This window comes from Tamandua tetradactyla, chromosome 4 (genome assembly GCF_023851605.1).
Source record: "Tamandua tetradactyla isolate mTamTet1 chromosome 4, mTamTet1.pri, whole genome shotgun sequence".
NCBI lineage: Eukaryota > Metazoa > Chordata > Mammalia > Pilosa > Myrmecophagidae > Tamandua > Tamandua tetradactyla.
Genome location: NC_135330.1, coordinates 187,131,871 through 187,158,138, shown reverse-complemented (window position 1 = coordinate 187,158,138; position 26,268 = coordinate 187,131,871). Strand labels below are relative to the sequence as shown.

Here is a 26,268-nt window from a genome sequence, read left to right as displayed (position 1 = left end):
TCTTAATGCTCTAGCTAATGTAATGAGATATAAACAAATTTTATAGTTTTATACCAAAGCACTCTATGAAATCAGATGAAAAACTTCTAGATATAATAAAAGTTCAAGAAAGAGGCTGATATAAAATATATTCTCTATAGTTATAGAAGATAACTAAAATAATATACTTTCCTAAATTTCATTAGTAACCAATTAGTAAACATAATGTGAAGAAATCCATTTAAAATTACAACCAAAAAAATACCCATCTAGTTTAGGTGAATGACTTATATGATGAAAATCATATAACATCTCTGAATTGTATAAAAGGACAGTTAAGATGAAGTAGTCCTCACAAATAATGAAATTCAAATGAAAAATCATATCATTTTCATCTATCCAAAGACGTGTTGAATTCCTAGGTTTTAACTAGGCTTATTAATTTTAAAAGAAATAATATAAAAAAAGACAGGTAATAGTGTTGATGAGGTCATGAGAAAATAAACTTTTATAATGCTTGTGGGTATTGGTGAAATTCTCTTAGGGCAAATTTGTAATGTATGTAAAAGCCTTTATGAAATTTTAGTTATAAGAATGAATTTAAGACAAATGATCAGAAAATGTGCAATAATTTTTTATACATAAAATTATGATTTCTTTTTATGACATTCAAAACTATGTGAAAAATATATTAAGAGTACAAAGAAGAAAAAGAGTACATAGATAAGTAAAGTACCAAGCAAATCTAGGAAGGAATTAATCTCTAAAGGGGAGAGAGGAGCTCTTAGTTGGGAAGGACCCACTGAGAACTACAAAGATTCTAGTAAGTATTCTGTTAAGCTGGATAGTAGCCTTATAGGTGTTCATTTTATATATTTACTTATTTTTAATATTTTTTATTGATAAAACTTAACATACAAACATTCCATACATGGTGTACAATCAGTGGCTCACAATATCACCATCTAGTTGTGTATTTATCACCAGGATAATTTTTTTTGAACATTTACATCACTCCAGGAAAAGAAAGAAAGAAAAAAAATTTAAAAATGCATACATATCATACCCTTTACCCCTCTCTCTCACTGACCATGAGTATTTCCATCTACCCAATTTATTTTAATCTTTGTACCCCCTATTATTTGCTTATTTTTTATCCATATGTTTTACTCATTTGGTCATACCCTAGATAAAAGGAGCACCAGACACAAGGTTTTCACAATCACATAGTCACATTGTAAAAGTTATATCATTGTACATTCATCTTCAAGAAACAAGTCTACTCAACACAGCTCTACTGTTTCAGGTACTTCCCTCTAGCCAATCTAATACATGATAAACTGAAAAGGGATTTATAATAATGTATAAGAATAATCTCCAGGATAACCTCTCGACTCTGTTTGAAATCACTCAGCCACTGACACTTCATTTTTTTCTCATTTCTCTCTTCCTGCTTTTTGTCAGGAAGGTTTTCTCAATGTCTTGATGCCAGATCCCAGCTCATTCCAGGATTCCTGTTCCATGTTGCCAGGGAGATGTACACCCCTGGGAGTGATGTCCCACATAGGGAGGGAGGCAGTGAGTTCACTTGCCATGTTGGCTTAGAGAGGCCACATCTGAGCAACAAAAGTGGTTTCTGGGGGTGACTCTTAAGCATAATTTAAGTAGGCTTAGTTTATCCTTTGCAGAAATAAGTTTCCTAGGGGCAAACCCCTATTTATTATTTTTAAATTTTAAACATATATATATTCTTGGTATGTGTTACGTATTTTATGCACACATTTTTTTTTAAGTTTATTCAGGATGTTAAGGACAGTATGATTCATTATGTTCCAATTCAAAAATGGAAACATTCTTTGTGAAAATCTTGAGCCATCTGCTAGTATTGGGTGATATTCCTGATTATAGCTGTATTACAGAGATGTCGGTAATGGGCTAGGACAACCTTAATAAGATGACAGAATTGATCTTCTTAGTCCAAAAAAAAAGGCAGCTGTTTAATCTACATCTGTATACTGTTTGTCACATTCCACTCTATGGTTTTAAAGTCATGAGCTAATGGTTCCTGTATTGGAATACATGAGTTGAATTTATGGCTTTTCTTTAGAGTCTTAACCCATTTGTAAGTCAAGGTCATTAAGAGAAAATGAGTGTTGACCTCTTGAGCCATGGATATTCAAAAAATAAAAATAAAAAAGTCTATATATATATAGATCAGATTTTTCCCAGAGGTTTTATGTTAACCGTTTTTTTTAATGTATAACTTCCCTATGAATCATGCCAGCGAGGAAGCCAGAGAAAGGAAACCAGTGACTAATGATAATTTCTTCACCACTCGTGGCCCTATAATCCAGCATTTGAGAAAAAATGGTAAGTGTGAAAGTCAAGTTAATTCTCAGTATACTCTTTCAAGACTGTGCATACAAAAATAAATCTATCATCTTAGACATTCTAACAGCGTTCTCAATTTGTAATATATCTTTCTTTGAATTATAGGTAGTTCCATTCCATTCAGATTCAGTGTTGTTTTGTACAAGGGAAAGACAAAATGTTCTACATGATTTTTTTTTTTAATTTTTTATTAATTAAAAAAAAAATTACAGGAAATAAACATTCCCAACACATACACTCAACAATTCACAATACCATCACATAGTTGCATATTCATCATCATGATCATTTCCCAGAACATTAGCATCAATTCAGAAAAAAGAAATAAAAAGAAAACAGAAAGATATAACAAACAGAAAAAAAAAATTTACAGGCCATACCTCTTACTGATCCCTTTCGTTGATCACTAGCATTTCAAACTAAATCTGTTTTAACATTTGTTCCCCCTATTATTTATTTTTATTCCATATGTTCCTCTCGTCTGTTGACAAGGTAGATAAAAGGAGCATCACACACAAGGTTTTCACAATCACACAGTCACATTGTGAAAGCTATATCATTATACAATCATCATCAAGAAACATGGCTACTGGAACACAGCTCTACATTTTCAGGCAGTTCCCTCCAGCCTCTCCATTACATCTTGGTTAACAAGATGATATCTACTTAATGCGTAAGAATAACCTCCAGGATAACCTCTCAACTCTGTTTGGAATCCCTCATCCACTGACACTTTGTCTCATTTCACTCTTCCCCCTTTTGGTCGAGAAGGTTCTCTCAATCCCTTGATGCTGGGTCTCAGCTTATTCTAGAGTTTTTCTCAATCCCTTGATGCTGAATCTCAGCTCATTCTGGGATTTCTGTCCCAGGAAGATCCACACCCCTGGTAGTCATGTCCCACATAGACAGGGGGAGGGTGGTGAGTCTGCTTGCTGTGTTGGCTGGAGAGAGAGGCCACATCTGAGCAACAAAAGAGGTTCTCTTGGGGGTGACTCTTAGACTTAATTTTAAGTAGGCTTGACCTATCCCCTGTGGGGTTAATTTTCATATGAACAAACCCCAAGACTGGGGGCTCAGCCTATAGCTTTGGTTGTCCACACTGCTTGTGAGAATATCAAGAATTCAACTTGGGGAAGTTGAGTTTTCCCCTGTTCTCACCATTCCCCGAAGGGGACTTTGCAAATACTTTTCTACTCACTGATCAGATCATTCTGGGATTCATCAGGGACAAACCAACAAAATCTCATGTCCTATACAAAGTTCCAGGTACTTAAGGTGTTCAATCAACTATCTACATAAGTTATATTAGGAGATGCACTAGTCAAAGTATAGATTTGTACCAAATAAACATTTTTTGCTTTAGTCTCACACATTAGTTGAAATTTTAAAATATTAAGTACCATCTATTTTCAGCACACTGCAGTAATGACATTCTTTTGTTCTTCCTCATGCAAACACATTTTTTAAATTTATATATTTAGTCACTATCATCATACACTCCAGGCATTCATAGATTACACCATCTCAATCTTTATCGTCTATCTTTCTTTGTGATTTCATTTATGTCCCAGCCCTCCTCCCTCTATCATTCTCATATGCAACTTCATTCAGTGTTTTAACATAATTGTGTTACAGTTAGGTAATATTGTGCTGTCCATTTCTGAGTTTTTATATTCAGTCCTGTTGCACAATTTGTATCCCTTCAGCTCCAGTTACCCAGTATCTTACCCTATGTCTATCTCCTGATGGTCTCTGTTACCAAGGAAATATTCCAAGTTTATTCACTAATGTCAGTTCTTATCAGTGAGACCATACAGTATTTGTCCTTTTGTTTCTGGCTAATCACACTCAGCATAATGTCCTTAAGGTCCATTCATGTTGTTACATACTTCATAACTTTATTCTGTCTTACAGCTGTATAATATTCCATCGTATATAAATGTCACAGTTTGTTTAGCCAACTGTCTGTTGATGGACATTTTGGCTGTTTCCATCTCTTGGTAATTGTTAATAATGCTGCTATAAACATTGGTGTTTAAATGTCCATTTGTGTCCTTGGCCTCGTGTCCTTTGAGTAGAGACAGCATATAGGTGGGTCCTGTTTTTTAATCCATTCTGCCAGACTATGTCTTTTGATTGGAGAGTTTAATCCATTAACATTCAGTGTTATTACTGCATGGGTAGTACTTTCTTCTACTATTTTGCCTTCTGGATTTTATATGTCATATCTTATTTTCCTTCTTTTTACCTTTACTCATAGTCTTCCTTTCTACACTCTTCTCCACACCTCTCTCTTCTGTCTTCGTATCTGTCTCTAGCATTCCCTTTAGTATTTCTTGCAGAGCTGGTCTCTTGGTCACAAATTCTCTCAGTGATTTTTTGTTTGAAAATGTTTTAATTTCTCCCTCATTTTTGAAGGACAGTTTTGCTGGATATAGAATTCTTGGTTGGCAGTTTTTCTCTTTTAATAATTTAAATATATTATCCCACTGTCTTCTCGCCTCCATGGTTTCTGCTGAGAGATCTGCCCATAGTCTTATTGGGCTTCCCTTGTATGTGATGGATTACTTTTCTCTTGCTGCTTTCAAGATCCTCTCTTTCTCTTTGACCTCTGACATTCTGATTAGTAAATGTCTTGGAGTACGTGTATTTGAATCTATTCTCTTTGGGGTATGCTGCACTTCTTGGATCTGTAATTTTAAGTCTTTCGTAAGAGTTGGGAAATTTTCAGTGATAATTTCCTCCATTAATTTTACTCCTCCTTTTCCCTTCTCTTCTCCTTCTGGAATACCCACAACACATATATTCATTTGCTTCATGTTGTCTTTCAATTCCCTGAGACCCTGCTCATATTTTTCCTTTTTTTTTCCTGTAGTTTCTGTTTCTAGTCGAATTTCAGATGTTCTGTCCTCCAGTTCAGAAATCCTATGTTCTGTTTCTCGAAATCTACCATTGTAGGTTTCCATTGTTTTTTTCATCTCTTCTACTGTGTCTTTCATTCCCATAAGTTCTGTGATTTGTTTTTTCAAACTTTCAGTTTCTTCTTTTTTTTTTTTTACATGGGCAGGCACCAGGAATCGAATCCAGGTCCTCTGGCATGGCAGGTGAGCATTCTTGCCTGCTGAGCCATCGTGGCCCACCCTCAGTTTCTTCTTTTTTTTCTTTGCTTACCTTCTTTATATCCTGCCTCAATTCATTGATTTGGTTTTGATGAGCTTTTCCATGTCTGTTCGTACATTCTGAATTAATTGTTTCAGTTCCTGTATGTCATTTGGATTGTTGGTTTGTTCCTTTGACTGGGCCATATCTTCAATTTTCCTAGTGTGATTTGTTATTTTTTCCTGGTGTCTAGGCATTTAATTACCTTAATTAGTTTATTCTGGAGATTGCTTTCACTTCTTTTATTTAGGGTTTTCTTGCTGGGTGAATTTGTTGTCTATCTGTTCTTTGACATTCCTTTCAGCTGTATCTGGACCTTTAGCTTAAGTTTTGTTTAACAGAGGAGAATTTTTCAGTTCTTGTTTTCTTGTTTCTTGCCCTGCTTGTGTGGTGCCTTTTCCCCCCACACTTAGGAGAGTCTACTTAGATATTATATACCCCAGCCAGATTTTTCCAGACCAAATTGGCCTCCTATCAGGAGGAAAGAGTCACCTGCGTCAGTTTTCCCTGAGGGTAAGACCCAGCAGGTTGAAAGACTTTCCTGTGAAGTCTCTGGACTCTGTTTTTCTTATCCTGCCCAGTATGTGGCGCTTGTCTGACTGCAGGTCCCACCAGCTTAAGATGATGTGGTACCTTTAACTTTGACAGACTCTCCCTGCTGGGGGCGTGGTGGAGACAGAGGAGAGGTTGTAGGCTGGTTTTAATGGCTTCAAATTGCCAAGCTCTGGGGTCTGAATTCCTTGATGTAGGAATTCCACCTAAGTTGGGCTTCACCCCTCCCCTGGGGAAGGCACAAGCTCCAGATAAGTTCCCAAAAGAGCTCACTTCTGCCTATGCCTGGGGCAGTTGCAGCCTGAAAAGTCCTGCCACTGTATCCAGAGGCAGTCAAGCCTTTGTAGATACACAGCCACAAAATCCTCTGTTTCCTTCTCTTTTTTTTCCCCCTTTTTCTGTCAGTCCCACCCTCATGGCGCTGGGGCAAAAATGAGCAACCTCCGCTTTGATCAGGTTCACCTAAGCTGGGGGCCTATTTTTAGTAGTCAGAATTTGTTAATTGGTTCCACAATTGGCATTTGATTGTGCCCAGTCCCTGCTGCTGGTAAAGTCCTTTCCTTTCCCCTCTGGGAAGCGGCCTGTGGGGGAGGGGCGCTGGCCGCCGCGGCTTTGGGAACTCATGGTTCTGGGGGGGCTCGCAGCCGGTCCAGCTGGTCCAGACTGGGGTATGCTGTGAGTCTGTCACTGACGTGGCCCCCATAGCTGTTCTGTACTGTTTCTGGTTATTTAGTAGTTGTTCTGGAGCACGAACTACAATGCACACGTAAAGCCGCCATCTTGACCCGGAAGTCTCGGTCCTCTCTACATGATTTTTATACCCTTCCTGTTTATGTTCAGTATTTGTAAGCTTGTTTCTTTGATTCTAGCATTTTAACTGAAAACATAAATATATATTCATTCACCAATTGTTTGATATGAAGCTAAGAGTACCTTCTTTTGTTTACTTTTGCTATTTGCTTTTTAGTTTTGCTTACTTCTACATCATTTTCTTAAATAAACCACACCCAAAATACATCACCTACCATTTCAGATTTTGCTTTGTAAAAATACTTCAAGACAACAGAAAATTCTCATGCAGCATTTTCATATTTGTCACAGCAAACAAATATTGGTTTTGTGAAATATTGGTTTTCCTGAAAATAGCGAACACAAAATCATAGAGTTTTTAAATTTCCTTGAATAATTTTTTTGTGATTTGCTTATCTCCACTAAATTTATTAGTAATTTGTAAGTAATTAAGTAATTTTCTTATCAGGTCTTTGCAAAGTTTTGCCATGTTTTCAGATTAATAATAATTGTCTTTTTATACTGATTTTCACTGACATAATTAAGTAATTTTGGCATGAACAAGTTTGAAAAATGCAATTGATTCCTATTAAACTTAAAACTCAGTTTATAAAACACAATTATATTAAAGAGTGACCTCTGTGTTTTGTTTTTTTTTAACTCTTTTTATTGTATAGTATAACATATATACAAAACAAAGAAATAAAATAGCAATAGTTTTCAAAGCATTCTTCAACAAGTAGTTATAGGACAGATCCCAGAGTTTGTGATGGGCTACCATATGATCCTCTCATATTTTTCCTTCTAGCTGCTCCATAATATGAGGCTAGAGGGCATAAATTTTTTTTTATCATCGCAATCGACTTTTTTTCCTTCTTTTTTTGTGAAAAATTACGTATATACAAAAAAAGCTATAAATTTCAAAGCACAGCACCACAATTAGTTGTAGAACACATTTCAGAGTTTGACATGGGTTACAGTTCCACAATTTTAGATTTTTACTTCTAGCTGTGATTCAACATTCATACTCATTTGTTAAATCCTATCTTCCCTTTATAACTCCATTATCACCTTTGATCTTTCCATCCCTTTCTTTAGGGGTGTTTGGACTATGGCTATTCTAAATTTTTCATATGGGGTAGAGAGATGGAACTATCTGATGTTTTGGAGAGGCTGGGATAGGTTTCAGGACTTATATGGACCAGGGACCCATCTGGAGGTTGTAGGTTTCTGAAAAGTTACTCTACTGCATGGAACCCTTTGGAATCTTATATATTGCCCTAGGTATTCTTTGGGATTGGCTGGAATGGCCCTGGTTGGAGGTTGGCAGGTTATGATAGGTAGCAAGATCTAACTGAAGCTTGCGTAAGAGCAACCTCTAGAGTAGCCTCTTGACTCTATTTAAAGTCTCTTTGCCACTGATACGTCATTTGTTACACTTCTTTTCCCCTTTTTGGTCATGATGGAATTGTTGACCGCATGGTGTCAGGTCTGGATTCATCCCTGGGAGTCATGTCGCACGTCACCAGGGAGACTTTCACCCCTGGATGTCACGTCCCATATAGGGGGGAGGGCAGTGATTTCACTTGCAGAGTTGGGCTTACAGGGACTGAGGCCACATCTGAGGAACAAAACAGGTCCTCCAGAAGTAACTCTTAGGCATGCCTATAAGTAGTCTAAGCTTCTCCACTACCTACATAAGTCTCACAAGAGTAAGCCTCATGATTGAGGGCATTGCCTATTGATTTGGGTTTCCCTAAAGTTTGGCACAGTACCCAGGGATTTCCTGATGGTACGGATTAATAGTTCCATAGTCTCTCTCCATTCCCTTGGGATTTTGCCAATACTTTTTGATTATCTGCTTAATATACTCTAGGATGTTTCCAGGATTTAAGGGTCTCTTATTTCTGTGCTCCCTGTGTTTCAGTTGTTCAAATGAGCTATACAGATAGGTTGAATTAGATTATGGACTACATAAAATTTCAGTTCCAGAATAAATAAACCTTCCTTCCATTTCTCTCAAAGAGTATATGTGGTTCTGAAATGTAGGCACTGTCTTCCTTACCCCTGTGTTCTGAATTACTTTAACCCCAATCTGTTTGATTTCATTCTTATCTCTAATTATTAAGTTATATATATAAAACAGCCTCTCAAAATCCAGAGGTAGTAATCACCACTCCGGACTTAATGTGTCTGCTCTAAAAGCTTGCAGTCTAGGCCCTTATTTTTATAAGCATTTTCTAAAGGTGACCATACCATTCTTTTTTTTTTTTTTTTTTTTTTTTTTAAAGAGAGAGGGAGGAAGGGAAGGAAAGACAGAGAGAAGGAAGGAAGGATGGAAGGAAGGAAGGGAGGAAGAAAGGGAAACATCTTTAAACATTTTCTTGTTTTATTGTATTTTGTTTGTTTGTTTGTTTTTTACATGGGCTGGGGCCGGGAATCGAACCGAGGTCCTCCGGCATGGCAGGCAAGCACTTTGCCCGCTGAGCCACCGCGGCCCGCCGACCATACCATTCTTGTTCTTTTGTTTTGGCTTATTTTTGTCTCACCAAATGTCCCACATGTTCATTCACATTGTTGCATGCCTCATGCCTTTGTTCCTTTTTGTAGCAGCACAACCTTCATAAATAAGTATACATTATGGTTCTTCAATCTATTTCTCCATCAGTGGATCTTTTAGCCACCTGCATTCATCGGGAATCATGTAGAGGGCCCAAAGTCCACAGACCATCAACATTCTCAATTTTAGATAATTTCGTTGTTTCCAAGAGAAAGAAAACCAATAAATACACCCTTGCCAAATAGGAAATCTCAACTTCCTCTTAAGTCTTTTCCCTCCCCCCATTATTTACCTCTGCTGTTGCTGTGGTAGTGCTGATGGTTTCCTTTTGAACATAGCTCAGCATGCAATAGCATTTTTCCCCTGTACCCTGGATTTAAACATTCTTTGTACAAGAATCATATCTTTGAAGTAATTCTTGCAAGAGCTAATTCATATTTCTAGTGTTAATCAGTGGGACACAAGTCTATACAACCCCTTTCAATCTTGTTTATCTTCAATGTGGTGGTATTACTTATAGACCCTCTAGAGAACCATGTTCACTCCTATCTATTCCCTTACATTGAAGTTCAACCTCGTTAACTGACGGTTCACCCATCTCTAGCTTCTAGTATCTCTAAGTCCCTTATATTCTGTAATATAAGCCCCTGATTATACCTTTATGCTGGTCATAAAAGCGAAATCATACAATATCCTTTTTTGTCTGGCTAATTTCACTCAGCATTATGTCCTCAAGGCTCATCTATCTTGTCCTGTGCTTCGGGACGTCATTTTGTCTTACTGCTGCATAATATTCCATCATATGTATATACCACATTTTGTTTTCTACTCGTCAGTTGATGGGCATTTCGTTTGTTTCCATCTCTTGGTGATTGTGAATAATGCTGCTGTGAACATTGGTGTGCAAACGTCTGTTTGTGTCATTGCTTTCAGCTCTTCTGGGTGGTAGTGCTATTGCTGGGTTATAGGGCAACTCGATATTTAGTTTCCTAAGGAACCGCCAAACAGTCTTCCATAGTGGCTGCACCATTATACATTCCCATCAGCAGTGCATAAGTGTCCTGGTTTCTCTACATCCTCTCCAACATTTATAGTTTCCTATTTGTTTAATAGCAGCCATTCTTATAGGTATGAGGTGGTAGTTGATCTGCATTTCCCTTATAGCCAATGAAAATGAGCATCTCCTCATGTACTTTTGAGCCATCTGTATTTGATCTTCAGAAAAATGCCTATTCATACCTTTAGCCCATTTTATAATTGAGTTGTTTGTTCTTTTGTTATTGAGCTGTATGATTTCTTTGTATATACAGGAAATAAAACTTTGTCCGATGTGTGATTTCCAAATATTTTCTCCCATTGAGTTGGCTGCCTCTTCACCGTTTTGACAAAGTCTTTTGAGATGCAGAAGCGTTTGATTTTGAGTATTTCCCATTTATCTATTTTTTTCTTCAGTTGCTTGTGCTTTGGGCATAAAGTTTAGGAAGCTACCTCCTATTACTAGGTCTTGAAGATGTTTCCCTACATTTTCTTCTAGAAGCTTTATGGGGCTAGTTCTTATATTAAGGTGTTTGATCCACTTTCAGTTAATTTTTGTGTAGGGTGTATGATGGGGTCCTCCTTCATTCTTTTGGCTATTGATACCCAGTTCTTCCTGCCCGAATATTGAAAAGACTATTTTGTCCCAGTTCAGAGGATTTAGGGGCCTTTTCAAAAATCAGTTGGCCATAGATTTGGTGGTCTATTTCTGTACTCTTGATTTGATTCCATTGGTCAGTGCTTCTGTCTTTGTGCCAGTACCATGCTGTTTTGACCACTGTGACTTTATAATAGGTTTTAAAGTCAGGGAGTGTTAATCCTCCTACTTTGTTCTTTTTTTAGGATACATTTAGCTATTTGGGGCTTCTTTCCCTTCCAGATGAGTTTGGTAATGAGCTTTTCCAAATCTTCAAAGTACGTTGTTGGAATTTTGAGTGGTACTGTGTTGAATCTCTAAATCAATTTGGGGAGAATTGACATCTTAACTATATTTAGCCTTCTTATCCATGAGCAGGGAATGTCTTTCCACCTATTTATATCTCCTTTCGTTTCTTTTAGCACTGTTATGTAGTTTTCTGTGTACGAGTCCTTTATGTCCTTAGTTAAGTTCATTCCTAAGTACTTGATTCTTTCAGTTGCTATTTTGAATGGAATTTTTTTCCTTAACTGACTCCTCAGCTAGATCATTGCTTGTGTATAGAAATGTTACTGATTTTTGCACATTTATTTTATATCCTGCCACCTTGCTGAATTTGTTTATTAGCTCAAGTAACTTTGGTGTAGATTTCTCAGGATCTTCCAAGTATAGTATCATATCATCTGGAAATAATTAGAGTTTTACTTCTTCTTTCTAATTTGGATGCCTTTTATTTCTTTGTCCTGTCTGATTGCTCAAGCTAGGACAGTGTTGAATAATAGTGGTGACAGTGGGCATCCTTGTCTTGTACCTGATCTTAGGGGAAGGCTTTCAGTCTCTCTCCATTGAGTACGATGCTGGCTATCAGTTTTTCATATATTCCCTTAATCATATTGAGGTAGTTACCTTTGATTCCTGTGTTTTGGAGTGTTTTTATCAGAAAAGGATGCTGAATTTTGTCGAATGCTTTTTCAGCATCATTTGAGATGATCATGTGATTTTTCCCTTTTGATTTGTTAATGTACTGTATTACATTCACTGATTTTCTTGTGTTGAGCCATCCTTGCATTCCTGGTATAAACCCCACTTGTTTATGGTGTATAAATCTTTTAATGTGTTGTTGGATTTGATTTGGTAATATTTTATTGAGAATTTTTGCATCTGTGTTCATTAGGGAGATTCGTCTGTAGTTTTCCTTTCTTACAGCATCTTTACCTGGTTTTGGTATTAAAATGATATTAGCTTCATAAAATGAGTTAGGTAGAGTTCCTTTTTCTTCAGTTTTTTTGGATAGATTTGAGTGGGATTGGTGTTCTTTTTCGAATGTTTGATAAATTTCCCCTGTGAAGCCATCTGGCCCTGGGAGATTTTTTTTTTTGTACGAAGATTTTTGATGACTGATTGAATCTCTTTACTTGTGATTGATTTGTTGAGATCTTCTATTCTATTTCTTCCTGAGTCAGTATAGCTTGTTGCTGTGTCTCCAGGAATTTGTCCATTTCATTTAAGTTGTCTAGTTGGTTGGCATATAGTTGTTCATAGTATCCTCTTAAGATTTCTTTTATTTCTTCAGGCTCTGTGGTAACGCACCCCTTCTCTTGTCTAATTTTGTTTATTTGCATCCTCTCTTTTTTTCTCTGTCATTCTTCTAGTGGCCCATCAGTTTTGTTGATTTTCTCAAAGAACCAACTATGGTTTTATTTATTCTTTTTATTGTTCTTTTTTTCTCCCATTCATTTATCTCTGCTTTAATCTTTGTTATTTCTCTTCTTCTGTTTGCTTTGGGGTTAGTTTGCTGTTCTTTCTCAGGTTCCTCCAAGTGTGCTGTTAAGGCCTCAATTTTTCCTCTTTCTTGTTTTCTAATAGAGGCATTTAGGGCAATAAATTTCCCTCTCAGCACAGCCTTTGCCACATCCCATAAGTTCTGATATTTTGTATTCTCATTTTCATTCATCTCCAGATAGCTACTGATTTCTCTAGCAATTTCTTCTTTGACCCACTGGTTGTTTAAGAGTGTGTTATTTAATCTCCATAAATTTGTGAATATTCTCGTTCTTTGGTGGTTGAGATCCAGCTTCATCCCATTGTCATCAGAGAAAATGCTTTAAATAATTTCACTGTTTTAAATTTATAAAGACCTGTTTTGTGCCCCAGCATGTGATCTCTCCTGGAGAATATTGCATAAGCACTAGAGAAGAATGTTTAACCTTGTGCTTTGGGATGCAGTGACCTATATATGTCTGCTAAGTCTATTCATTTATCAAGTTATTTAACTTCTCTATTTCCTTGTTGATCTTCTGTCTGGTTGTTCTGTGTATAGAGAAGAGTGATATATTGAAGTCTCCTACTATTATTTTTGAAACATCTTTCACTCCCTTCAGTTTTGCCAATGTCTGTGCCATGTACTTTGGAGCTCCTTGATTGGGAGCATAAACATTTATGATTTTTATATCTTCTGGTGAACTGACCCTTTAAGTAGTGTATAGTATCCTTCTTTGTCTCTTATGATGTCTTTACATTTAAAGTCTATCTTGTCTAATATTAGTATAGTTACTCCTGGCTTCTTTTGGTTGCAAGTTGCATGGAAAATCTTTTTCCATCCTTTCACTTTCAACCAGTTTGTATGCTTGTGTCTTAGATGAGTCTCATAGCTGTATTATGTTTCTTAATCCATTCTGCCAATCTGTATCTTTTAATTGGTAACTTTAGACTGTTAATTTTCAGAGTTATTACTAGAAAGGTATTTTTTGAATCCACCATCTTATCTTTTAAATTGTATTTGTCAGATCTATATATTCTTTTCCCTCTTTCTCTTTGTATTCTTTAAATTACCCTTAGTGGTACTCTTCAATTCTGTTTCCTCCTCCAGACCTCCCTCTCATGTCTTTTTTTTAATTTTTCAGCCAGCAGATTCCATTTAGAATTTCTTCTCTGGCCGGTCTCTTGTTGACAAGTTCTTTCAAGATTTCTTTTTTCTATGAAAACTTTAATCTCTCCCTCAGTTGTTGTTTTTTTTTTTTTTTAATTTTTTTTACTAATTAAAATTTTTTTTAAAAATATGACAACAAACGCAAACATTCTTAATATATGATCATTCCATTGTACATATATAATCAGTAATTCACAGTATCATCACATAGTTGCATATTCATCATCATGATCATTTCCTAGAATATTTGCATCAATTCAGAAAAAGAAAGAAAAAGACAACGGAAAAAATTCATACATACCATACCCCTTACCCCTCCCTTTCATAGATCACTAGCATTTCAATCTAAGTTTATTTTAACATTTGTTCCCCCTATTATTTATTATTTATTTATTTTTATTCCATATGTTTTGCTCGTCTGTTGATAAGGTAGATAAAAGGAGCATCAGACACAAGGTTTTCACAATCACAGTCACAAACTTCGAGAATCTTCAATCATTATACAATTATCTTCAAGAAACATGGCTACTGGAACACAGCTTCACATTCTCAGGCAGTTCCCTCCAGCCTATCCATCACATCTTGGCTAACAAGGTGATATCTAATGCCTAAGAATAATCTCCAGGATAACCTCTTGACTTTGTTTGGAATCTCTTAGCCACTGACACTTTATTTTGTCTCATTTTGCTCTTCCCCCTTTTGGTCAAGAAGGTTTTCTCAATCCCTTGATGCTGAGTCTCAGCTCATTCTAGGATTTCTTTTCCATGTTGCCAGGAAGCTCCACATCCCTGAGTGTCATGTCCCACGTAAACAGAGGGAGGGCAGTGAGTTTGCTTGTTGTGTTGGCTGGAGAGAGAGGCCACATCTGAGCAACAAAAGAGGCTCTCTTGGGGGGGTGACTCTTAGGCCTAATTTTAAGTAGGCTTGACCTATCCTTTGTGGGGTTCAGTTTCATATGAAAAATGCCAAGATTAGGGGCTCAACCTATTGTGTTGCTTATCTGCACTGCTTGTGAGAATATCAAGAAATCAACTTGGGGAAGTTGAATTTTCCCCCTTTCTCACCATTCCCCAAAAGGGACTTTGCAAATACTTTTTTATTCACTGTTCAAATTACTCTGGGATTTTTCGGGGCATCACTCTGGACAAACCTATAAAATCTCATGCCCTACTCAAGGTTCCATGTACTTAGGGTGTTAAGTTAAGCTGTCTACATAAGTTATATTAGGAAATGCACTAGTCAAAACATAAATTTTGTACCAAATAAACATTTTTTGCTTTAGTCTCATACATAAGTTAAAATTTTAAAATATTAATTACTATCAGTTTTCAACACCCTGCGGTAATGTCATTCCTATATTCTTCCTCATGCAAAAACAATTTTTTAAATTTGTACATTTAGTCACTGTCATTACACACTCTAGGCATTCCTAGATTATACCGTCTCAGTATTTATCATCTGTCTTTCTGATTTCATTTGTGCCCCCAGCTCTCCTCCTTCTATCATTCTCACATTCAGCTTCATTCAGTGTTTTAACATAATTGTATTACAAAAAATTACCTACTACTAGTTAGGTAGTATTGTGCTATCCATTTCTGAATTTTTACAATCAGTCCTCTTGCACAGTCTGTATCCCTTCAGCTCCAATTACCCAATATCTTATCCTATTTCTGTCTCCTGATGGTCTCTGTTGCCAATGAAATTCTCCAAGTTTATTCACTAATGTTAGTTCATATCAGTGAGACCATACAATATCTGTCCTTTTGTTTCTGACTAATCTCACTCACCATAATGTCCTTAAGGTCCATCCATATTGTTACATACTTCATAACTTTATTTTGTCTTATGGTTGCATAATATTCCATTGTATGTATATACTACAGTGTGTTTAGCCACTTTTCTGTTGATGGATATTTTGGCTATTTCCATCTCTTTGCAAATGTAAATAGAGCTGCTATAAACATTGGTGTGCAAATGTCCACTTGTATCCTTGCCTTCATATCCTCCGAGTAGATACCTAACAATGGTCTTGCCAGGTCATATGGCAATTCTATATTTAACTTCCTGAGGAACCACCAAACTGCCTTCTACAGTGGTTGTACTATTTGATGTTCCCACCAACAATGAATAAGTGTGCCTCTTTCTCCACATCCTCTTCAGCACTTGTTGTTTTCTGTTTTATTGATAATGGCCATTCTAGTGGGTGTGATATGATATCTCATTGTGGTTTTGATTTGCATTTCCCTAATAGCCAGGGAAGTTGAGCATCTTTCCGTGTGCCTTTTGGCCATTTGTATTTCCTCTTCTGAGAAGTGTCTGTTCAAGTCTTTTGCCCATTTTGTAATTGGGTTGTCTTCTTTTTGTTGCTGAGTTGAACAATCTCTTTATAAATTCTGGATACTAGACCTTTATTTGATATATCATTTCCAAATATTGTCTTCATTGTGTAGGCTGTCTTTTTACTTTCTTGACAGAGTTCTTTGATGAACAAAGATGTTTCATTTTGAAGAGTTCCCGTTTATTTATGTATTTCTTGAGTGCACATGCTTTGGGTGTAAGGTCTAGAAAACCGCCCCTATTATATGATTTATATGATATCTCCCTACATTGTCTTCTAACAGGTTTATGGCCTTAGATCTATTGTTTAGGTCTTTGATCCATTTTGAGTTAATTTTGTATAGGGTGTGAGATATGTATCCTCTTTCTTTCTTTTGCATATGGATGTCCAGTTCTCTAGGCACCATTTATTGAAGAGACTGTTCTGTCCCAGGTGAGTTGGCTTGACTGCCTAATCAATGATCAATAGTCCATAGATGAGAGAGTTTATATTTGAACACTCTATTCAATTACATTGGTCAGTATATCTATCTTTATGCCAGTACCATGCTGTTTTGACCTAAGTAGCTTCATAATACACCTTAAAGTCAGGTAGCGTGAGGCCTCCAACTTCATTTTTCTTTCTCAGTATATTTTTAGCTATTCGGGGCACCCTGCCCCTCCAGATAAATTTAGATATTGTTTTTTTTCTATTTCTGAAAAGTAAGTTTTTGGGATTTTAATTGGTATTACATTGAATCTGTAAATCAATTTAGGTAGAATTGACATCTTAACTATATTTAGTCTTCCAGTCCATGAACATAGTATGCCTTCCCATTTATTTAGGTCTTTTGTGATTTTTTTTAACAATTTCTTGTAGTTTTCTTTGTATAAGTCTTTTGTATCTTTGGTTAAGTTTATTCCTAAACACTTTATTCTTTGGGTTACAATTGTAAGTGGAATTTTTTCCTTGATTTCCTTCCCTCTCAGATTGTTCATTACTAGTGTTTAGAAACACTACAGATTTTTGAGTGTTGATCTTGTAACCTGCTACTTTACTGTATTCATTTATTAGCTCTACTAGTTTTGCTGTGGTTTTTTTCAGGGAGCTTCTTTTTGGGGAGCTTCTTAATGACTGTTTCCGTTTCTTTACTTGTGATTGGTTTGTTGAGGTCGTCTGTTTCTTCTTGAGTCAATGTTAGTTGTTCATGCCTTTCTAGGAAGTTGTCCATTTTATCTGCATTGTCGAATTTATTAGCATAAAGTTGTTCATAGTATCCTCTCATTACTTCTTTTATTTCTGTGGGGTCAGTGGTTATGTCTCCTATTCCATTTCTGATTTTATTTATTTGCATCCTCTCTTCTTTTTGTCAGCCTCGCTAAGGGTCCATCAATCTTACTGATTTTCTTATAGAACCAACTTCTGGTTTTGTTGATTTTCTTGATTGTTTTCCTGTTCTCAGTTTCGTTTATTTCTGCTCTAATCTTCATTATTTCTTTCCTTTTGCTTGCTTTGAGGTTAGTTTGCTGTTCTTTCTCTAGTTCTTCCAAGTGAACAGTTAATTCCTCAATTTTGCTCTTTCTTCATTTTTATTGTAGGCATTTAGGGCAATTTATTTCCCTCTTAGCATTGCTTTTGCTGCATCCCATAAATTTTGATATGTTGCATTTTCATTTTCATTTGCCTCGAGATATTTATTGATTTCTCTTATTATTTCTTCCTTGACCCACTGGTTGTTTAAGAGGGTGTTGTTGAGCCTCCATGTATTTGTGAATTTTCTGGCACTCTGCCTATTATTGATTTCCAGCTTCATTCCTTTATGATCTGAGAAAGTGTTTTGTACAATTTCAATCTTTTTAAATTTATTGAGACTTACTTTGTGACCCAGCATATGGTCTCTCCTTGAGAATGATTCATGAGCACTTGAGAAAAAAGTATATCCTCCTGTTGTGGGGTATAATGTTCTATATATGTCCGTTAATTCTAGCTCATTTATTGTGTTATTCAAATTCTCTGTTTCTTTACTGATCCTCTGTCTAGGTGTTCTGTCCATTGATGAGTGAATGGAATGAAATCTCCAACTATTGTGGTAGATGTGTCTGTTTCTCTTTTCAGTGTTTGCCTCATGTATTTTGGAGCATTCTGGCTCGGTGCATAAATATTTATGATTGTTATGTCTTGTTCAATTGTTCCTTTTATTTATACATAATGTCCTTCTTTGTCTCTTTTAACTGTTTTACATTTGATGTCTAATTTGTTGGATATTAGTATAGCTACTCTTGCTCTTTTCTGATTGTTATTTGCATGAAATATCTTTTCCCAACCTTTCACTTTCAACCTATGTTTATCCTTGGTTCTAAGATGTGTTTCCTGTAGGCATCATGTAGATGGGTCCTATTTTTTAATCCATTTTGCCAATCTGTCTTTTGATTAGGGAGTTTAATCCATTAACATTTAGTGTTATTACTCTACGGGCAGTACTTTCTTCTACCATTTTGCCTTTTGGATTTTATATGTCAAATCTCATTTTTCTTCTTTTAACCTTTCCTGATACTCCTCATTTCTATACTCTTCTCCACACCTCTCTCTCTGTCTTTTCTTATCTGTCTCTAATGCCCCCTTTAGTAGCTCTTGCAGAGCCAGTCTCTTGGTCACAATTCTCTCAATGAATTTTTGCCTTCAAATGTTTTAATTTCCCCCTCATTTTTGAAGGACAGTTTTGCTGGATATAGAATTCTTGGTTGGCAGTTTTTCTCTTTTAGTATTTTAAATATATCATCCCGCTGTCTTCTTGCCTCCATGCTTTCTGCTGAGAAATCTACGCATAGTCTTATTGGGCTTCCCTTTTATGTGATGGATTGATTTCCTCTTGCTGCTTTCAAGATTCTCTCTTTCTCTTTGACATCTGACATTCTCATTAGTAAGTGTCTTGGAGTATGTCTGTTTGGATCTAATCTGTTTGGGGTATGCTGCACTTCTTGGATGTGTAATTTTAAGTCTTTCATAAGAGTTGGGAAATTTTCAGTGATAATTTCCTCCATTAGTTTTTCTCCTCCTTTTCCCTTCTCTTCTCCTTCTAGGACACCCACAACATGTAAATTCGTGTGCTTCATGTAGTCATTCAGTTCCCTCAGTCCCTGCTCATATTTCCATTCTTTCCCTATGTTTTCTTTTGCTTGTCGGATTTCATATGTCCTATCCTCCAGTTCAGTAATCTTATCTCCTGCCTCTTGAAATCTGACATTGTAGGTTTCCATTGTTTTTTTTTTCATCTCCTCTACTGTGCCTTTCATTCCCATAAGTTTTTTCAGACTTTCGATTTCTTCTTTTTGTTCATTCCTTGCCTTCTTTATATCCTCCCTTAATTCATTGATTTGATTTTTGATGAGGTTTTCCATGTCTATTTGAACATTCTAAATTAATTGTTTCAACTCCTGCATCTCATTTGAATTGTTGATGTGTTCCTTTGACTGGACCATTTCTTCAGTGTTCCTAGTGTGATTCGTAATTTTTGAGGGCATCTAGACATTTAATTACCTTAATTAGTTTATTCTGGAGATTGTTTTCACTTTTTTTCTTTTCCTAGGATTTTCTTACTGGATGACTTTGTTAGTCTATCTGTTCTTTGACATTCAGTTCAGCTTATTCTAGTCCTCTAGCTTAGGTTTTGTGTAATAGATCAGAATTTTTCAGTTCTTTATTTGTTGTTTCTTGCCCTGCCTGTATGGTGTCTTTCCCCCATCCCTTAGGAGGGTCTATTTAGGTATTATAAACCCCAGCCAGATTTTCCCAGACCAAACCTGCCTCCTGTCAGAAGGAAAAGTCACCTGTATCAGTTTTCTCTGTGGGTGAGAACCAGCAGGTTGAAAGACTTTCCTGTGAAGTCTCTGGACTCTGTTTTTCCTATCCTCCCTAGTATATGGTGCTTGTCTGCCTGCAGGTCCCACCAGCATAAGGTGATGCAGTACCTTTAACTCTGGCAGACTCTCCCTATTGGGGTGTGGTGGAGACAGAGGAGAGGTTGTAGGTTGGCTTTAATCGCTTCAGATTTCCAAACCCTGGGGTCTGAATTCCTTGAGGGAGGGAATCTACCTGAGCTGGGCCCCACCCCTCTCCTGGGGAAGGCACAGGCTCCAGACAAGCTCTCAGACAAGCTTGTTTCTGCCTATGCCTGGGCAGTTGCAACCTGAGAAGCCCTGCTGCTGTATCCAAAGGCAGTCAAGCAGTAGAAACACAGCCACAAAAAAGAAAAAGAAAAATCCTTCTCAGTGCAGGACCCCTGTTCCTTAGATTTGCCAGTCAAGAGCAGAAGTTGATATGTTGCTTTGTGTACCTTCTGATCCTATGTGCCCCCTCGTTTCCTTCAGGGCCCACACCCTTTCAAGTATTATGTGCTGTCCAGTTCAAAAAACCTCTGTTTCTTTTTCCGTCAGCCCTGCCCTCCTCGGCGTTGGGGCAAAGATCAGCAACTTCAGCTTTGACCAGGTTGAGCTGAGTTGGGGGCCTATTTTTAATGGTCAGAATTTGTGAATTAATTCCACAATTGAAGCTTAGTTTTGCTCGGCCCCTTCTGCTGGTAAAGTCTCTTTCCTTTCCCCTCTGGGAAGTGGCCTGTGCTCGCAGCCAGTCCAGCTAGTCCAGACTGGGGTATGCTATGTTTTCTTTTGCTTGTCTGATTTCATATGTCTTGTCCAGTGTGTCCAGTCACTGACATGACCCCAGCAGTCATTCTGTATTGTTCCTGGCTATTTGCTAGCTGCTCTGGAGAACGAACTAAATTCCACACCTTGCTAAGCCACCATCTTGGCGCTTTCTGAGTATCTAGTTTTGAATGTTGAAAACATTCATTTTTTTTTTCTTTTCTCATTTTTGTATAATTTAGCTTGGTATAGATCACTAGATTTGACAGTTTTTCTTCAGTATTTTAAAGAAATTATTCCATTGTATTCTGATATCTGTTACTGCTGATGAACAGAGTGCTATCTAGTCTGATTAGTTTTCCTTTCTAGATAATCTTGTTTCTTACTTTCTGAGAGTCTATAAGATTGTTGTCTTATCTTTGATATTTTACATTTCTCAGTAATCTACATACATGCATATTTGTTTTTCCTATTATGTTTAGACTTTGGCGTGTTTTTTCAAACTAAGGACTCATTCAGTAATTCTAGAAAAGACTCCGGCATTATATCTTTAAAAATATTGCCTCTCTCCTCGTTCCTCATTTTTTTCTCCTGAAGTTCCTGGGAGATGTATTTTAGAACTCATCATTCTCTCTCCTAAGTGTCTTACATTTTCTTTCATATTTTCCTTCTCTTTATTTCTTTCTATCATTTTGTGCTTTAGATCTTTCTTCCAATTTGCTCTTTCTCTCCAACATTGAGTCTGAATTATTATCTTAATACATCAATTGAAGTTTGACACCGGAGACTAGCTTTCTGTTTTATAATTTCTTCTTTGAAATGTGACTGTTCCTTTTCTCCATAACTTTTCCAGCACTTGATTTTTAGACTTAATTTTGCCAATCTGATAATTTTTCTATCATGTTTACTTTTTCTCTTTAAATGTTTTTTAGCATGTCTTGATGATACTCTTTTGTAGATATCAAATGTTTGTATACACAGGTCTGTTTCTAGGTTCCTTCTTTTGTTCCAATAATTAATTTTTCCATCCCTGGCCAATGCTATAGGATTTTTAATTAGTTTAGCTTTAGAGTAAGTTCTTATATCTTGCAGGACAAGTAGTCTCCTCCTCATTCTCTTCTTTTGTCTCCTTCTTTTCAGAAGTTTGATAATTTTCTCCATACAGATCTTACACAGTTTTTAACAGATTTATATGTAGTTATATTGTCTTCTTTTCTGCTATTATGATAAATGATACCTTTTTTCAAATTACATTTTTTTAATTGTTTGTTGTTCTTATGCACAGAACTATTCATTTTTGTACATTGGTATTGTACCTTGCAACCGTGATGAACTTTTATTAGTGCTAATTATTATTACTAATGTGAATAACAGTTTTGTTTTTCCTATCCCATGAAGCACACACTGTAGTTTTATTTTTTCAGCTATTAAAAATAAATGCACAAATTGTATTGACAAAGCTTATAACTTAAAAAGTGGAATCTTCATTTCAGCTTTATTTTCATGCCATTATATTCTAGATGCTGAGTATACAAATTCACCCTTGGCACCTACATTCTGCACTCCTGGTTTGAAAATTCCTTCTACAAAGAACAGTACAACTTTGGTAAATTTCCATAAAAGTGAAAATTAGAAGCTTCTAATGACTTCCAGATTATGAAATAGTCTGGTTACAAAACTTAGACTAATGCAACATACACATTTCTGGAGGGTAATTTAGCCACTTATATTTAGAGTTTTGGCCTTGTTTTCGTACCCTTTATCCTTGTCCCAGAATTTATTCTAAGGCAAACTGGGACACAGATTTACGTATAAGGAAATTTGTTAATAACACTGCTTATGAAAGTAAAACAGTGAAAACAATCTAAATGTGAAAAGAAAGGAATAGGGCGGGCCACGGTGGCTCAGCAGGCAGAGTTCTCGCCTGCCATGCCAGAGACCTGGGTTCAATTCCAGGTGCCTGCCCATGCGAAAAAAAGAAAGGAATAGTGAAGTACATTGAGATCTGGTATTAAGTAACCATTGTGGTTTGAAAAATAGATGAAAACCTACAAGGAATGTTTTTTAAGATATTTAGTGATATGGAAAATTATTCATTATGTGCATTGTTTTATAAAGGCATCTGTAAAACTAACTATTTCATCAACCCAGTTTTGTGTAAGTGTGTGTGTGTGTACACAGGCACAGATATGCACAGTCAGATATTTTATGTTAAGTCCAAAAAATGCTCTGGGTGATAGATTTAATGACTGACTTTTATGCTTTTTTTTTTCCCAAAATTTTTCCCTCTAAACAGATTTACTATAAACAGATCTCTATCCCTTTTTTAAAGTATGTATAAACACTTAAAACAACTGATACTGTAAACCTAGGCTGTCCAATAGAACCTTCTAAAGGGTTAGAAATGTTCCATAATCTGCACTGTCCAATATAGTAGTTACTAGCTACAGGTATGTAGCTACTGAGCACTTAAAATGTGGCTAATACATCTAAGGAACTGAATTTTTAATTTTAATTAATTTAAAAGTAAATTAAAGTTGACCCACGTGGCTAATGGCCATAATGCTAGACAGTGTAGTTGTAGACAAACTATATTATCAAACTGACGTTTCACTCCTAGCCTATCCTCATCTTTATTAACTTTGACCCTAGGGTGATATTTGGTAAATTTAGCATGAATATGAATAAACTACATGCAAAGTTTACCTGAAATCTACCCTTCTTCCTCTTGGCTGTAGCCTGCCTGCTGCGGGCATGTGGCCACACTTTTCCTCATCCATGCTTTCTTGTCAGCCCAGGTTAATATTGCCTGAGACTGGGGTGTGTGAGTGTATCTAAATCTGGGGTTCAGTCAAGAAGTCCATTTGGTTTCCCCATTAAGTGCTAACTCTGCCTTGATTAGTAATTAAGATGGCATTCTGGACTCCATATGCTATTTCTTTGATTTCTCAGTTTTGTTTAAAACTTTATCAAGGAAGAAGGATATCGTTTTTGGACCTATTTAAAAACCCCAACCCAACTAGCAATTGAAGGTGTATTTTTATTTGCTAGAGTATTTATACCAGCATAATATAATGATTTATTTTTATTCAATAGGTATCCACAAATTATCCATTATCAAAAACAAACAGTTCATCAAATGATTTGGAAATGAAAGATTGTACTTCATTAGTTTTAAATTCAGAGGAGTGTTTTGAAAATCTTGTGGATCCCTCTTCTCCTAAGATTTCTTCTTATGAGAATCTGCTCAGAACACCTACACCTCCAGAAGTAACTACAATTCCAGAAGATATTCTTCAGGTTATTATTCCAGGCTATTTTCTAATATATCCTTTTCAAAAATAGATATTTATATTAAAGAACTGAAACTACATATAAACTGTTTTATTTACCATCTGGCTAATGTGCTGGTTTGGATATCGAGAAGAATTCTGAATTCTGGTAGGCCCTTCTGAAACCACCTGGGTAAGGCTCGTCTGTGCTAAGTACACGTTAATAATGTTATATTTTTAGTGATATTTTACCTCATGCAGTATTTTCTCTTTACCTTTAACTTCATGTTCTGAAACATATATATATATTTCTTACAACATTTCTAATATATGTTCAACTGTAGTTGCCATGCTGAGAATTGTTCCATTGGGGGTGTTACTAGCAACATGAGGAATGTTATTTACCTAAACTTCAGAATGAGGGATCAAGAAAACTTACAGAGGTGTTTCTTGAACTTCAGACTTTTTTGGACCACAGTTTGAGAACACTGATTCATGTTCTTAGACTCTCTGACTCTTTGTTACATCATTTACCACTAGTCTACTACTGATTTGTAACTGCCAATCTACCAAATAACTAGTCTGATTCTTTGAGTTTCCCTTTTAATCTAAGTTGTGGTGTTTTGAAATTATTGGTTAGGCAAGTAAAATTCTTGATAACAGTTCTAGGGATTCTTCTAGCTCATGGACAGCCATGAGAAAGATGAAGCCACTTGGGGAAATACCAGATGCCATTAATATGAACTCATTCTAAGATACCAGTGAAGTCCTTGTTATCCTTCTCTTTCTGTGTTTTCTGCATTCCTGGGAGTTATAATAAATTAGGTATGGTAGGAGCATCTTCTCTCTTGATAAGGAGTTGTATAAAGTTTCTGCTTCCCCTTGGTTGACTTTTTTCTCCTTATTTTAAGTGAAAGAAAATAAATCTTGAATTTAATGTATCACTTTTTTTGTGCATGAAAAAAATATTGCTGGTATTTCAGATTCTTAATCTTTACAGCTGACAGTCTTTCTTTTGAGCATTTATTTTGGATCTTTTCTGTATGTATTTTACCAAACATCTTTCTAAAGGCTTAACTTGTTCTCTGGGATGCATTGCTACTTAACCTTAGTTAGAGTGCATTTTAGAAAGCTATCAATAGCTAGTTAAATTTCTAATATCTCCATTTTTTTCTTCATTGAATGTAAGAACAGCTAAAAAATTAGTGTTTGTATATAACCTGTATCTTCAATTTTTTCATGGATTTTCTTGAAATTTTTCTAACACCTTCCAGTTTTATTTTATATTATCCATATAACCTGATAAAAAGAGATTTGCTTTTTGTTTCAGATTTTGTCAAAATACAATTCAAACCTAGCTACTCCAGTAGCAGTGAAAGCAGTACCACCCAGCAAAGTCTTTCTTACTAAACATAAAGGACACAACATCCAAGATGTTTATGACAAAGAAAACTGGTAAAAGTGAGTATGGTACCATTCTAAAGAAAGTACTTGTGTTATTTGAGGCAGACATTTAAAAGTTAACATTTTACTTTTAGCAGAACTTCATTTAATTTACCTTTGCCAGCTTAGGTAAATAACCTAACCTATGGTATAACCTACCATAATTTTTTATATAGAATGTGTGATCCCTGTATCTCAGCCTTCCAGATTACCAAATTTGATTATATCATTTGGAATCTATTCTCAACTACTTTATAAGTGTAAAATTACAGGGCTACAAAAATCTTTGAGGCATTGGAGAAAAAAATATGGAACTATTAAAATTTCCCACCTGGGAAATCCCTGAAACTCTCTCAAACACTAGAGCCTTCCAAGTTAAGAGGCCAAGCCCCTGATTTTGAGGCTTGCTCTTGTGAAACTTATTTCTGGAGCAGAGAAGCTAAGCAGCCCACCTATAATTATACCTAAGAGTTACTTCCAGAGAACCTCTTTTGTTAGTCAGATGTGGCTTCTCTCTAAGCCCAGTTCCACAAGTGAAATCATTACCCTCCCTGCTACATGGGAA

General features: G+C 36.1%; 1 protein-coding gene across 1 annotated transcript in view; it reads left to right on the top strand.

The window, feature by feature from the left end:
- The window catches only part of SKA3 (spindle and kinetochore associated complex subunit 3), a 36,194-nt gene that overhangs the window by 9,116 nt on the left and 810 nt on the right, over window positions 1-26,268 (top strand). Inside the window, exons 5-8 of the mRNA XM_077158824.1 lie at window positions 2,264-2,349; window positions 22,509-22,594; window positions 24,085-24,288; window positions 25,591-25,721. Of these exons, the coding sequence (XP_077014939.1) occupies window positions 2,264-2,349; window positions 22,509-22,594; window positions 24,085-24,288; window positions 25,591-25,719 (505 nt within the window). The 3' untranslated portion in view covers window positions 25,720-25,721. The remainder of the gene's footprint in view (window positions 1-2,263; window positions 2,350-22,508; window positions 22,595-24,084; window positions 24,289-25,590; window positions 25,722-26,268) is intronic.